This window comes from Telopea speciosissima, chromosome 8 (assembly GCF_018873765.1).
Source record: "Telopea speciosissima isolate NSW1024214 ecotype Mountain lineage chromosome 8, Tspe_v1, whole genome shotgun sequence".
NCBI classification, from domain to species: domain Eukaryota; kingdom Viridiplantae; phylum Streptophyta; class Magnoliopsida; order Proteales; family Proteaceae; genus Telopea; species Telopea speciosissima.
In genome coordinates this window covers 55,081,596-55,097,365 of record NC_057923.1, presented here as the reverse complement: position 1 = coordinate 55,097,365, position 15,770 = coordinate 55,081,596, and the positions used below count along the sequence as shown (strand labels likewise).

Genomic DNA, 15,770 nt, shown 5'->3' with positions numbered 1-15,770 from the left:
GGGCCTTGGTAAATAAAAAAGTAATGGGTCATGTAGGGAATTAGATTTATAGATGGGTGACATACTTGGAAGGAGAAAACTCTTAATGGCAAGATGTAAATAACATGAGAAGGATGGGTAATAATTAAAGGTAGGGGTAATAGCATTAAATACCTTCAACAAAGAAGGCCATTCGTAAAAGGATACTTCACTAACACAAATAGAGAGGCTGGGGGCAAACTTGGAAAATAGGCAATAAAACAAGGTGGAACCTGAAAAATAGGGATTAACCGAGAAGGTGTTGGAGACCTTCACGGTACCAACTAGGGGTAATATGGGAAAAGAAAATGATGAGACTTAAGAGTCACGACTGTCTTCTACCTCTTGACAATCACGGCTCTGAACCAGAGGAAACAAAGGGGAAACCAAGGGGTATACCTTCTTCAATCCTTCAATCAAGAGGAGAAAATCCGGCGGAAATCAAGGCAGTAACCTTCGAATAGAAATCGCGACTGTCTTCCTCAGAGTCATGCAACCAGCAACTGAGAAACCAGAATAGAAATTGTATCTTCAACCCATCGACTTTCAAGAACCATGGAAGAAATAGCAGCATCAAATAGATAGAAATAAATGGCCACAATGAAGAGGAAGTCTTATTCCTCATGAAACAGAGGCAGCAAATCGATAGCAACAATAGAACCAGGGATCGATTCAAGCAATAGACAGCCACGTTGGTTGTCTTCAATCTTCGGCAGTCACACAGCGGAAACCAGGGATCGATTCAAATAGGCAGCAAACCAAACCACGATGTTGCTATATAAAAACCAGAAATCGACTAGGGTTTGACAACTAAACCAGCAGCAAACCAGAGTTTGATTCCACAAGTAAATCTTTGATAGCAATCAAAGCAAACAGCAGCGACAATGGACTTCAATCAAAGCAACCAACAAATAGATGTATACAATTCATCAACAGCCAAGTACCCCCTTCGAACCAGAAAAATTTTCGAACCTTAGAGAAGTAGCAAATAACTCACGATAGTAATAAATTTGCAATCGTCTCAATATACAAAACCCTTGTTCAAATAGCAGAAATACTCTATCACTTTCAATAGCAGTAGCAGCAGCAAAATGATAGGCACATGCTTCATCATACAAGAATCTTCATTGAAATCAAACAAAACCTGAAAACTAAAAACGACTCTCAAACCGCCAACTGGTTATAGCTTTGATACCATGCAAAGAATCCCAGAACCTGTAACCAGTGCCTGACAAAGAGAAGAGAGAAGAGAGAACAATGGGAGAAAAGGGCTGTGCGATAGAATGTATGTTCTATCGTACCAACCAACATATATTTATATTAAAGCCAAAACAGACTTACAAAAGGAATATAACTGCTACCTAATTAAGCCTAAAGCCTAAAACAAGAAACTTAGACTAGGAAACTAACAATTAAAGACATAAACTAATAAAAGAAACCACGATAGTGTTAGAGTTCATGTTTTACGGGTATTTCTGTAACTGGTTATTGTATTGTGCCTTAAGTTGTATTTTGACTCTTGTTTCTTCTTTTTTTTTCTTCCTTTTACCTCCCTAGGGAGCTGTTTGTAATTCTAGTAGTTGATTAATGAAGTATATAGGGGAGAGAAATCGATTCTCTCTCCCATACGGTTGTGTTCATTTCTCTTCTCCTTTCCTTCTCTCTTCTTCTCTTCTCCTCCTTCTCTTCTCAGCCTTTACCCTCTTACTTCTTGTCTTGAATCAATCCTAACTCATTTCTAACTTGGTATCAAAGCAGGTTTTGAGAGTCAACCTGGCTCTTCTTGACTCTCAACTCTCTTTGGAACCCTAGAAATGTAAAGGGGTTCCATTGAGACCATATGTAAAGAATTTCACATAGAATGATCTATTGTGGCTAGATCTTCAAAGCAACGATGAATGGAGGAGGTCTCTTGGCTGGAAAACTGCATTGAAGCACTTGGAGATGAACCCAAAATAATCCGCCAGCCATTCTTGTCTCAGTTTCGATTCTGCCTCTTGGCAGGCTGTTTTGTCTTGAAGCTAGGCCCATTTGAGTCGCCTAGAGGTGTGTTTTTACAGCCCCAAGGGCTTGGTTCTTGAAGGGAGAAAGTTAGAGAGTGGTGCTCTTTTTTGCTGCTGCACAGAATTCTGCTACTGTTACCGCCAGCCCTGCCTTGTCCAGCTTGTCTCTCCCTCATCCCATCACCATTTGGAGTGGGACCAGCACCATTAGAATCGCTCAGGGGTCTCCTTTCAAACCCCCCAGCACTCGATTGAAGAGAGAAGCAGTTTGAGGAGCATAGTTCATCTCTTTGCTGCTCCAAAGGCACCGCCAGCCCAGTTTCTGCTCCATATTTGATTTTTTTTTGGAAACCAATGCATTGGATGGTTATTGGTTGCTGAGATTGGAAGGTCTGCATGTTGTTACACTAGTTGGGTGTTGGATGGTTATGAACTAAGGTTCTTTGAAGTTTTTTTTGGACTGTTATGTGGTGTATGGCTGCTGTGACTGCAGTTGGGCTGCATATGAGGTGTTTGATTTAATGTTTCTTACGGATTTATCCTCCTTTTTACTGTTGTGACTACTTGGGGCAGTGTATTGCCCTTTGTTTGTGGGGTATCTTGCTTGTGTTTGAGTAGAGTTTACTCCCCATTTGTGCAAGACACCATTCTGATTTGTTGGGTACTTTTGGTACCATGTCTACCAATTGTGGTGTTGAATTTCTTTGAGCTGTTCGCATGGTACTAAATCTCATTTCGTTTCGGTGTTTCGGTCTGACAGAAATTTCCGAGATACCGAAATTTCGTCGAAATCTCGGTCGAAATATGGTATTTTTCTGTGGGTGTAAAATACCAAAAATGTTCGAGATTTCCGAAATTTTCGAAACGAGATTTCCGAAATTTCAGAAACGAGATGACCGAAATTTCATCGAAATTTTCAAAATTTCCGAAATATTCGAAATATTGCATTTTTTCATAACGGACTTGCGTTTCGTTTCGGACAGGTCAAGATACTCGAAATATTCGATATCACGACCGAAATTTTGCGAGTTTTAGTACTATGGCTGTTCGCCTTGTTTGGCTGCTGAGCTGTGTTCTTTTTGGGTTGAGAATATACTTCCCCATTTGAATTTGGGTATTACTCCCATCTTGAAGTGTGTTCTTTGGAGAACTGTCTCTGTTTGGGTAGAGTGTGTACTCCCCATTGGATTTGAGTATCATGTCCTTTTTTTCTGAGTATCCATACATTATGTCAACTCTTGGAGGAAGAGGCAAGGGTCCACCCCCAAGGAAATGACAGAAATAGGTTTCGTTGTGACCATTGTGGGAAGTCTGAACACACGAGAGAGAGATGTTGGATACTTTATGGTTGTCCCTCTGGTATGCACGGCAGCAGGAGAGGGAGCGCCAAATCATGCTCTGTGATGACTGCGGTTGCACCTATGGAATCTCCATATGGACTATAGACAGACACCCACATCCCTCACTCAAGATGATATGCAGCATTTCGCAGGGTTTTGTCATATCTGGAATTTGGATAACCCTCCTTCTACACCTGCAGTGCCAGATTCTTCAGCTTCCACTTTACAGGCCACTACATCTGGCCCTTCCACTACCTCTATGTGGGTCATTGACTCTGGAGCCACTGACCATATGACCGGCATATCTCAGTGTTATGAATCCTACTCTATCTGTTCTGGTAAGGAAAAGGTTAGAGTTGTTGATGGTTCCCTTTCCTCTATTTATGGTAAAGGTAGTGTTCGTATCACTTCTTCAGTTCTTCTATCTCCCTTGACTCTGTTCTTCATGTTCCTCAGTTTCATACTAACCTCTTATCTATGAGCCACCTAACCAAATCCTTAAATTGTTTTGTTACTCTTTTTTCCATCTTATTGTGTTTTTCAGGATTTGGTGACAAAGAGGGTAATTGGCAAAGGACGTGAGGAAAAGGGACTCTACCTTCTTGATCAAGGAACATCCCCTCTACCTACTGCTCAGTCCTACGCATGTGGGTGTGATGACAACAGTACTGTTGACTCTGTGATGTTGTGGAATCAACGTTTGAATCACCCTTCTTTTGGTGTTATGAGGACAAAATTACCCCACTTGTTTTCTTCCATTCCTTCTTCCCATGTGTTTCAGTGTGAACCCCGTTTGTTTGCCAAGCATTGCCGTTCTTCGTATCCTTATCATAGTAATAGATCCAATGTCCCTTTCCATATTATGCACTCTGATGTTTGGGGGCCTTCTCCCACTACCTCTTTGTTTGTCTATCGTTTTTTTGTTTCCTTTGTCGATGACTATTCCCAATCAACTTGGACTTTTTTGATGAAACAAAAAAGTGATGTTTATGATGTCTTTAAAAATTTTTATCAGCTCAATCATACCCAATTTCGTACTCGCATTCAAATTGTTCGTTCTGATAAAGGGGGGGGGGGGAGTATATGTATGGGGGCTCTATCAGTTTTTTACTGATCATGGCTTTATCCATTAAGTTGCTTATGTTGACACCCCTCACTAGAATGGGGCGGCTGAAAGGAAAAATCGTCATTTGTTGGAACTCACTAGGAGTCTCCTATTTGGCATACATGTTCCTAAGACCTTTTGGTCTGAAGCCCTTCTTACCGCTGCCTTTTTAATCAATCGCATGCCCACTAAACTTCTTGGCTCTGAATCCCCATTAGACTTGTTGTCGCCTCCGACTTCTGCTTTCTCTCTTCCTCCCAAGGTGTTTGGGTGTGTCTGCTATGTCCATGTCAATAAATGTGCTTGGACTAAGCTTGACCCCAAGGCACTCAAATGTATTTTCTTTGGATACTCCTCCTCTACCAAGGGGTATAAGTGCTATCATCCCTCTTCCCGAAGGCGACTTCTCTCCAAAGATGTTACGTTCTTTGAATCTATACCTTTCTTCACTCCTTCTCAACATCCTCTTCGGGGGAGAATAGTGGAAATGAAGAGGTTGTTTCTATCCCTTTCTTCCCACCTTTACCTACTTCTCTATTTTTGTTTGATATTGGAAAACCTAAAGAAGGGGTTGTTGTCGAAAGTGGTTCTGGTAATGAGAAGGGTAATGAGAAGTAATACCACATTACGTACACAAAAGGTGAATGCTTGAAGAGTAAAGGAAAGAAGACCTGCCAAGAGCCCTCTTTGGATCCACATCCTGAGATACATCCTCCTCAGTCAGGTAACATTCCTTCTCTTCCTTCTGATTTAAACTTTCCTATTGCTGCTAGAAAAGGAAAGAGAGCTTGCGCTAATCCTGTAGCCCAGTTTGTTTCCTATGATGCTCTTTCCTACAGGTGTTGCCTTCATTGCCGCGCTCTCTTCTATTTCCATTCCCAAAAATGTCACTAAGGCCATGTCTGGCCCAAAGTGGAAGCGAGCCATGTCGGAGGAAATGATGGCCCTTGAGAAGAATTGTACTTGGAAATTGGTGGTCTTCCCAAGGGAAGGGTTCCAGTTGGATGCAAATGGGTTTATGCAGTCAAGTACCGATCAAATGGTACAATTGAGAGATACAAGGCCCAGTTGGTGGCTAAAGGCTACAGTCAGGTGTATGGGATTGATAATCAGGAGACATTTGCTCCTGTGGCAAAGCAAAACTCAATAAGAGTTCTTTTATCTTTGGCGGCTAACAAAGATTGGCCATTGTATCAGTTGGATGTGAAGAACGTTTTTCTCTATGGTGATCTAGAAGAGGAAGTGTACATGCAGACTCCACCTGGCTTCAAGTGTCCCTCAGCTGAAGGGAAAGTGTGCCTGCTCAAGAAGGCACTACATGGTCTAAAGCAGTCCCCGAAGGCTTGGTTTGAGAGGTTTAGACAAGCCATTTTGAAGAATGGTTATTCCCAGAGCCAAGCTGACCACACTTTATTTACCCAGTGAGGTAATGGTACCATCACAGGCTCACAGCCCTTATTGTCTATGTTGATGATATTGTAGTAACTAGAGATGACAGGGCTGAGATAGCTAGGTTGAAGACCTATTTGGCTCAACAGTTTGAGATTAAAGATTTGGGTCTCTTAAAGTACTTCTTGGGGATTGAAGTGTCAAGGTCTAAGAAGGGAATAAATATATGTCAAAGGAAGTTTGTCCTAGACTTGTTGAAAGAGACAGGTATGTTGGGTTGCAAACCTGCAAACTCTCCTATTAATCAGAATCATAAGCTAGGAGAAGACTGTGGACCTTCCCTTGTTGATGTCGGGAAATACCAGAGGCTTGTAGGGAACTTGATTTATCTCTCTTTGACTCACCCAGATATCACCTATGCAGTTGGGGTGATGAGTCAGTTTATGCATGCCCCCAAGAGTGGGCACTTGGATGCTGTTTATCGGATTCTCAGATACTTAAAGTCCTCCCCAGGAAAAGGTCTCCTATATGCCAAGTGCAACCATTTGAGAATTGAAGGCTACACTGATGCTGATTGGGCTGGTTCAGTTTCTAACAGGCGATCTACATCTGGCTATTGTACCTTTGTGGGTGGTAATATGGTCACATGGAGGAGTAAAAAGCAACCAGTTGTGGCTCGGTGAAGTGCAGAGGCAGAATTTAGAGCTATGGCTCATGGAGTATGTGAAATCCTATGGTTGAGACGGCTGGTCCAAGAGTTGGGACTTGATACTGAGGCACCTATGAGACTCTATTGTGATAACAAGGCTGCCATTAGTATAGCACACAACCCTGTGCAACATGACAGAACAAAGCACATTGAAGTTGACAGACACTTCATCAAAGAAAAGATTGACTCTGGGTACATTTGTACTCCCTTTGTGAAGACCGGTGATCAATTGGCAGACATCTTCACCAAAGGACTCATTCCTCACCAGTTTAGTGCTCTTCTATGCAAGCTGGGAATGTACGACATTTATTCTCCAACTTGAGGGGGAGTGTTAGAGTTTATATTTTAGGGGTATTTCTGTAACTGGTTATTGTATTGTGCCTTAAGTTGTATTTTGTCTCTTGTTTCTTCTTTTTTTTCCTTTTACTTCCCTAGGGAGCTGTTTGTAATTCCAGCAGTTGATTAATGAAGAATATAGGGGAGAGAAATCGATTCTCTCTCCCATACAGTTGTGTTCATTTCTCTTCTCCTTCCCTTCTCTCTTCTTCTCTTCTCCTCCTCCTCTTCTCAGCCTTTACCCTCTTACTTCTTGTCTTGAATCAATCCTAACTCATTTCTAACTGATAGGGGGACTCCCCCTATTGTGTTACATATCTCTTAACAAGTTAAAACCTCCATAAAACCCAAATAAAATTAAAAATGAAGGGCAGAATTAACAATTAAGGCAAAGGCTAGTACAGACCATAGTTTTGAAGACCAGACCGCACCAGAGGTTCAACTGGAACCAGCCACTGTTGTCGGCTTAGTCCAAATGCACCAAACCAGGATCTATCCAACCACAACCATAGAAACCAGGCTCACAGTTCACTCCCACTGGTCTGGTTATCATAACCATGGTATAGACATGCAACTAAAGTGTGAACTAGCAAATCTCACTTTGAACAGACCTATATTCCAACATTTATTTTACGGAGGAAACTCCAGGAGCATCAAAAGATAACAATTTTATAGTCAAAATGGAAAAGAAAACATCACACAAAAGAAAGTAGAAATCAATTAATCGCTCGAAATAAAGGGCTTAAAAAATAATTGGTAATCTACGTAAGATCTAGCCAGGGGCAGCACATCAAAAAATGGCTCAAGAAAAATGAAAAAGCCATATACTTGCAAAACAACAAGTAACATCCTAAGATATGACAATGGCCCTTAGATGGTAAAGAGATATGCGATCTCAATTCTCAACAACAACAATTCAGCTTTATCCCAACTAAATGGGGTCAGCTACACAGATCCTTACGAAGAACAATTAATATACTAAGAATAAAAGAAAGGGAACACAACAACCACAACTACAAAAAGTCTAAAACAAACCAACTGGGGTTGGCTACACAGATCTCAATTCTCAACAGACAATAATATAATTAGAAGGTTCAAAGTAAAGAACCTCTGCATGAATGTATTGAACATCCTTTACTTCAAACTCAGCAGCCTCATTCTGCTCTTCTACTTCAAGAACTCCACGAACATCATTCGCCAAAGCATCTTCAGCATTTAGAGTGCTAAAGGCAGACAAATCGATATCTCCATCAGGAAGATAGGTCTTCAGTGGCACAGATCCAAATGGGAAGACCTGTATAAGTGCAAAGAAGAGTTAGTTACAAAAATCTAGAAATAGTTCAAACAACATAGTTCACTTAATTGTCAAATGGTTAAAGCATAATTGTAGAAGATAATAAGAACACATCATGTATAAATGAAATCATAGTTTCAAGCTAGTGGAAGGGGTCACGCCACAAGTTTGCATTACATTAATTTAAAAGTGTGAGTTACTGAGCATGAGTGTATTCAACTACAGCTTCGCAATCAATATACAAAAATTCATAAGCATATGCATTGTGATTCAATCCCATAGAACTGATCTTCGAGAATCTCCCAGTGAATCACGATAAATATCCCTTGCATAGTAGAACAAGCCAAACCAATAAGAGGGAGCCATTGTCTGCACACATCCAAGGGTAAAAGACTCTCCACAAGACGGCAGGACATAAGTGATAGCATATGAGAGGAGATCCCAGAGAATCTTGTCGTAAACCCCAAAGGGAGCAATATCCAACTTTATTGGTGAGACAGAAATAAGGATATTTTCAAAGGCGGCAGAAGTTTTTAAGGAACTTCGCATTAATCAAACGAAATTAAATTAATGAAACATAAAAATAATAAAAAAATAAAGAGGGGGGGACCACGAATCAATTGCTCGAAATCCATTCCCTCCGGTCAACTTGCTATCGGGCATTTAATTTATTTTCGGTTAGTCGATTTTCGCAAAAAAAAAAAAATTTTGACATATTTCACTTTATTATTATTATTATGAGAATCAATCCTACTACTTCTGATCCTGGAATTTCCGCACTTGAAGAAAAAACCTGGGGCGTAATGCTCAAATCATTGGTCCAGTACTGCATGTAGCCTTTCCCCCGGGCAAGATGCCTAATATTTACAATGCTTTGGTAGTTAAGGTCCCAGGTTCCGAAACCCTTAAATTGGATCGCTACGAGCCCACAGAAATGAATAAAATTAAAATATGAGATCAGCGGCAATTTAGTAATTAAATACAAGCTCAGAAACCAATTTAAAGGAGTGATGGCAAATCTGTAAATAATGTGAACAGTGAAAGGTCCTTTTTGGAAGATAATACAGAATTAAAACCAAGCTGGAAGAGAATTGTTAGACAGAGGGTATTTGTGGAAATTAAAGGAGGGACATAACAAAGCTCTTTAAAAAGTAGGGTCAGTTCTGTAATTTTTATGAAAAGTGCTTTCTTCTAGCTCTCGACAAACAGCAAGGGTGGTAGAACCTGCAGATACTTCAACTGAGACAACTCTCTCATATGAACACCTTTGGATTCAAAATTTTAGAAGGAACCAACTCACAGTTCTCTGAAACCCATCTGACCACAACCCAAAACAACAACCAGCAATTAAAAAAAAAAAATTACTGAAATCAGATCTAGCGGAACCTACAGAACCAGGTTTGGTGTCACAGGAATATATCACAGCAGTGATGCACTTTGGATGCAAGGATCTGGGTAGCTGGACCAAACCGACTTGTGAGGGTGTGTCAGAAGTCAAGAATTTATTCCAAAAGCACCGCAATTTGCAGGAAAAATAAACAGTAAAGCAGAATACTGGTAGGAAATGAAGGAAGGAAAGAGCAAAGATGGAAGTGGGGCAGAGTATGGACGGGTTGTACCTGGGACGAGAGAGGATATCAGAGAGGGAGAGAGAGGGATGCGCAGCTCTTGGCAGTCAATGGTATCAACTCAAATTTTCATTCCAAAATCTTTTGTTGGTTGCAACCATGAACCATGTATTTAAAGAAGATAATAAAAGACTCATAACTGGACTCTAAAACGGAAACAAACTCTAAAACAGACATTGAAACCAACTACTACTAACGTTATCCATAGCAAATTCTAATAAAGAAAGAAATACATTGCAAATTACAAAAATAAAGCAGAAATTCTAAATATCTCTATGTGTACCGGCATCAATTGGTCCTCAGCTAGCTTTTTTGGACGTACAAATTGCTAAAGCAGAAGTGTGCATTATTCTATCTTTTCATCAATTAAGTTCCTTCTGAAGTCGAACTACAAAATCATTGTGCAGCTCAGCACATTGTTCAAAAAGTTCTTCTCTCTCCAAGACCAGCTGACTTATCTACAGCCATAAATGACATAGCCTGCCACTGTTGAGATTATTATAATTAATGGTCTACCGCAGGGGTATTTCTGTTCTACAAGCTTAGATTATATGGTTACGGGTAATTTACTGTGGACAGGGGCGTACTTGTAATATTTACTGTTTTATCAATATAAATTTGATATGCTGTTCACGATTTGGTCATTGAGACAAATCGTGAGCTCTATTGCTCTTCTCTCTTTACCTTGTGCAGGTTCTGTCCATTATTTCTCTGGTTTCTCACTTTCATTACATGATATCACAGCGATAAAGGATAAGAATCTTTGTTTCTTCTTTTCCTGGTTTGAGGGACACACTAGGGTTTCTCTCTTGTGGTTTGCATGCATCAACCTATGCTGCATTGGCTTGTCGTGAAACCCTAGTTGGTTCTAACATAAAGAACTAGGGTTTCAGCTTTTGTTCATGCTTGGATGCTGCTGGAGATAACTGATTAATGGTTGATACTACCTATGGTAGACTATTAACTCTAATAATCTCAACAGCCACCTTCCATCTATCCATGGTACACGGTTTCAACGAAATTTCGTGAAACCAACCGAAATATTTCAATTTTGTAGACAGTCAAAATGAAACAGCCTGCCGCCATTCCACGGTCCTAAAAGTCTGTTAACCTTTTGGGATTGGTGTGTGGTTTGTGTGATTACACTTTCATCAAAACAAAAAAAAAATGAAACAGCCTGCATTACTGAAAAGAATTGCAATGTTTCGACCGAAATATCAGTCATTTTTTATTTTGCCGAAGTTTTGGCCAAAATAATACAATGCTTTTACAATAAAAGCATGATTTCGCATGAAATGGGTCGAAAATTCGTCTGATTTCGCCACAGAAGGGTTTTCTTACCTGGTTTTTAAGATTTCTTGGCCAAATCACTGTTGATCAAGGCTGGAACAAGTGCTTGGGAAATAGAGGAACGCAATGGAAGCAATGATTTGCTACGTGGTTGGACATTTGTGCAAGATTCAAAGTTGGAGGTATTATATCACTTTTCCCAAAAACTAACTTCTTTTTTTTTTGATAAATACTTTGTGGTTGGAATTCACTTTTTTATATAGTACAGACAGTAGCCTGATCTATGACTTCAGGGAGCCGGAATTCATCATCTGTTTTTAAATATTTTTAAATTTTCTAAAAAAAATTAATTACCATGCAACAAAATTGTGAAAAAATTAGGGTTCCATGATTTATGAAATGGTTTATAATTTGATGTCTATTCATTCCTAATGCATATTTAAGTTATTTTACTTGAATTATGTGTTCTAGTACTAAACATTGTGCGGAATAGACCATATTACAGAATGTATACAGCGTACACTACCAACCTAGGTCCGAAGTCAAACTACCATTTTAGGTGTGATTTTTCAAAATTGAAGGGTTCCACTATTTTTAGAGGACCTAAAATAGGGCGTCCTAGAAGTTTCAAGACTTAATTTGGCCATTTGGCTCTCAAAACCAACCATCGAAACTTGCAGAAAAAAATGTACAGGTCCAACCAAAATTTCAATTTCAGCCAAAACATTTCAGTGTCAAGCCTGGTTTGAAACCAAAACCTGATACTATGCATCTATCTACTTCCCATGAAACAAATGGTTCATGATGTTTCATAATTTTTTTCCGTAAGCTATTCCATGTGTGGATCTAACCATTTCGTTTTCCCCCTTGCATCGCTCCCATGCTTGAGGACTGTTACATCCCTCCAAAGTGCAACATTGCTGAAAGCCAAAGCCTTTTGGAGTGCCTGAATATTGATTACACTAGTCCCAACTCTCAAGCCCCTCCAATCTCTTTTGCAAGTTGTACGCAATTTTACTAAATTATTTTTATTATTTTCTCTAATTTCGGTTCCTTACCAAAGGAAGCCTCTTATATGTTTCCATCTTCATTACTTCATAGAGAGCAAAGCTAGTGCCCAAACCCCAAAGTATTGAATAGAACAGCATGCTACTAATAGTATTGAATTCCCAATTATGGTTGGGTTACATCAAGGATCAGCCCTAAGCCCTTATTTGTTTGCGCTTATCATGGATGAATTAACCAAGAACATCCAAGACAAGGTACCATGGTGTATGCTCTTCACCGCTGATATCGTTTTGGTGGCTGAGACAAAAGCAGGGATTAACGCTAAGTTAGAGATGTAGAGATCAACCTTAGAAACAAGAGGATTTAAGATTAGTAGATCAAAGACGGAGTATATGATGAGTAACTTTAGTCACACTATGATGGATGATGACATGATGAAATTGAGGAGAGAGAAATACCGCCAAGTGACTATTTCAGATATATGGGCTCTATCATACACAAAGAAGGTGACATAGATGATGATGTTTCACAAAGAATTAAAGTGGGATGGATGAGAGGTGGAGAGGTGCGACCGGAGTACTGTGTGACCGACACATTCCTTTAAAGCTTAAAGGAAAGTTCTACAGGACTGTTGTCCGACCGGCTATGATGTATGGGGCGGAATGTTGGGCCGTTAAGAAGTGCCATATAGCGAAGCTATGTGTTGCAGAGATGAGGATGTTAAGATGGATGTGTGGCAAAACTAGGACGGATAAAGTGAGGAACGAATGTATTAGAACTGATGTGGGAGTTGCCCCGATCAGCGACAAGCTCTGAGAATGTCGTCTAAGGTGGTTTGGCCATGTGCAATAGAGGCCTAGGGATGCCCCAGTAAGGAGGAGTGATCTGATTCCAATTGAAGAAGCTAAAAGAGCTAAGGGCAGGCCTAAAATGACCATAGGTGAAGTTGTGAAGAATGACATGCAAAGTCTGGGTCTTGTGCCAAGTATGACCTCAGATAGTGCCTATTGGAAGGCAAGGATCCACGTTGTCGACACCATGTAGCTGAGATTTTCCTGATTTCCTGGACTGTCCTCTTTCCTCTTACTTTCATTTTTCATTTCCATTTCTCACTTTTCTTATCTCATTTCTTCATTTTTAATCTTCATTCCTCTTACTTTCCTTTCCCTTTGTGAGGACCTCAGTTTTTTCCTACTTTGTTTTGAAAGGATCTATGTAGCCGACCCCATTTAGTTGGGATAAGGTTGAGTTGTTGATCTTGTTGTATGGGAATGTGAACAGACCAGTGAACAGTAAACTCTATAAAAGAGTCTAAATAGGAGAAATCTTAGAGAGAAGAACACAACCTTCACTTGGCCACCATGAGCACACCTCATACAAGACAATTGTTTAATCCCATAGTTCGAGAACTTGCGAGATCTCGCCGAGTTTCTTGGTATTTCAAAAAGCAGAGACGATACCACATACGCATTCTAAAACTGCATTTTCTCGCCGAGATCTCAGTCTCGGTTTCGGGTATCGATTTGGCCCCTTTTTTTTACCCATCATGACCCATCTACCTAAATTAATACCACCTAACCATGGATAGAACTCGCATATCTCGGCGAGTTCTGTCCTAAAAGGCTAAAACTTTGAAAAAACAGCTCCAAACTCCATTTTCTTCTTCTTGGCTTCAAATTTTTTATGGATTGCAAGCTTAGAAGTGTGATTCAACTACTAAATTGAAGATTCAACTCCAATATTGTAAGAATCATCACATATTTGAAGATTTTTCAAAGGTATTCCTTCTTTTCCCCAAATCTATTTTTTTCAACAAAATTTGTGCAATCCTTGATAGATTCATGTGATTTTGAGATATCTTATACAACTTTAGCCGATCTATCACTTGATGGAGTCCGAATTATTTTTCTGTTATTACTTTTTTTATTATAATTTCTGCAAAAATAAATGTTTTATTTGAAAAAAAAAATTGAAAAAAATATGATGAATAGTGATTGGTTGGAAGTGATTTTCATATATGTTGAACAACTTTGGCCAATCTATCACTTGATGGAGTCCGAATTATTTTTCTGTTATTATTTTTTTTATAATAATTTCTACAAAAATAAATGATCTATTTGAAAAAAAATTGAAAAAAATAGGATAAATAGTGATTGTTTGGAAATGATTTTCATATATGTTGAACAACTTTGGATGCTCTACAGCCTCATGGATCAGTTTTTTATTTTCATCCATTACAAAATTTATTTTATTTTTCAGAATTAATAAAAATATTATTAAAATTAAAAATATATATATAATATTAAGGAAAAATACTTGTTGTTTATGGAAAATTATGCACAACATCTGTACATAATGTTCAACTTCAAATGGTGTCAAATAAATCATTACATTATATTTTTCTTATACTTTAAGGTATAAATATTTTTAATAAAAATTGTAAATATTATTTTTAATAAAAATTCTAAATATTATTTTTAATTAAGAAATAAATACTAGGGTTAGGGGATAAATAAGAGATAGCTATTTGATTGTTCTAGTAGCTTGACATTATGTTTAACAGTTATGAATAGAATACTTTAAGTCTTGAATACATTACTTTAAATCTTTAATAATTATTAATAAATGTTTTTTTATGTAACAGCGTAAAATATAAGACATTTTGTACACAATGTCTGATATAGCATGGCAACATGGAGTCCCGATGTCCGAAGACAAAAATAAGTCCTAATGCAATTATTGTGGAAAGTTGCTATCTGGAGGAGCCACCAAGTTAAAGCAACATTTGTCTGGTACAAGCAAGGATGTTGCCTCATGCCCAAATGTTCCGACCCAAGTGAAACTGGCTATGGCACAACACTTAAGAGGAGGAAGAATAAAGAAAGCTAAGAGGGTAAGAATACAACAACAGTTTGATGAGGCAGTACTAGAGAGGCCTGGTGTAGAGGTCCGTGGAGGAGATGATACTGAATTTAGGCCTCCACCTGGTGAGTTTCAATCAGAGGCTGAATGGAGAATTTACCAGCAAACTTTGGCAGAGAGTAGACAAAGTTTGCATTTTGAGAATGTGAGAAGATATGAGCAGGCAAGAGGAGCTGGTGGTGGATCTGGCTCAGCTGCACCAATGCAAGAAGATGAGAGGAGGAAAAGCATTAGGACAAGAAATACACCACGGCCCCCAACCCGACCACGAGCACATTCCCCATATCCCATTTTTTAGCAGGATCTAACAATTTTTAGGCAACAAAATGCCTACTAGCCAGCCATCCCGTAAATGTTTGGTGGTAAACAAGAGGAAGCACGGAAAGCCTTCAGCAAGTTCATGCTATACAATGGCATTCCAGCTAATGTAGCACAAGGAACATACTATAATGTATTCCTTGATGCCGCAGGGATGGCTGGCCCAGAATGGCAGAGGCCTTCACCACATGAATTATATAATGTATATTTGTTTCAGGAGGTACAAGAGCTGAAAGAGTACATTGATGGTTTGAAGCCAATGTGGGAGACATATAGGATTACCCTTATGGTTGATAGTTGGACTGGACCTACTAAACTGTCCATTATAAATTTCATGGTGAGTTGCAATGGGAAGACAGTATTCTTGAAGTCTGTCGATGCATCAAAGCATGTAAAGGATGCATCATACT

General features: G+C 39.2%; 1 protein-coding gene across 3 annotated transcripts in view; it reads right to left on the bottom strand.

Moving 5' to 3' along the window:
* Nucleotides 1–15,770, bottom strand: part of LOC122671496 — a 51,748-nt gene that overhangs the window by 17,199 nt on the left and 18,779 nt on the right. For 2 of the 3 annotated variants that reach the window (XM_043868742.1, XM_043868743.1), the window contains exon 2: nucleotides 8,009–8,194. In XM_043868742.1, coding sequence (XP_043724677.1) covers nucleotides 8,009–8,194 — 186 coding nt within the window. Of the gene's footprint in view, nucleotides 1–8,008; nucleotides 8,195–15,770 lie in introns of those variants that run through there. The other variant, XM_043868744.1, reaches the window with a different exon arrangement.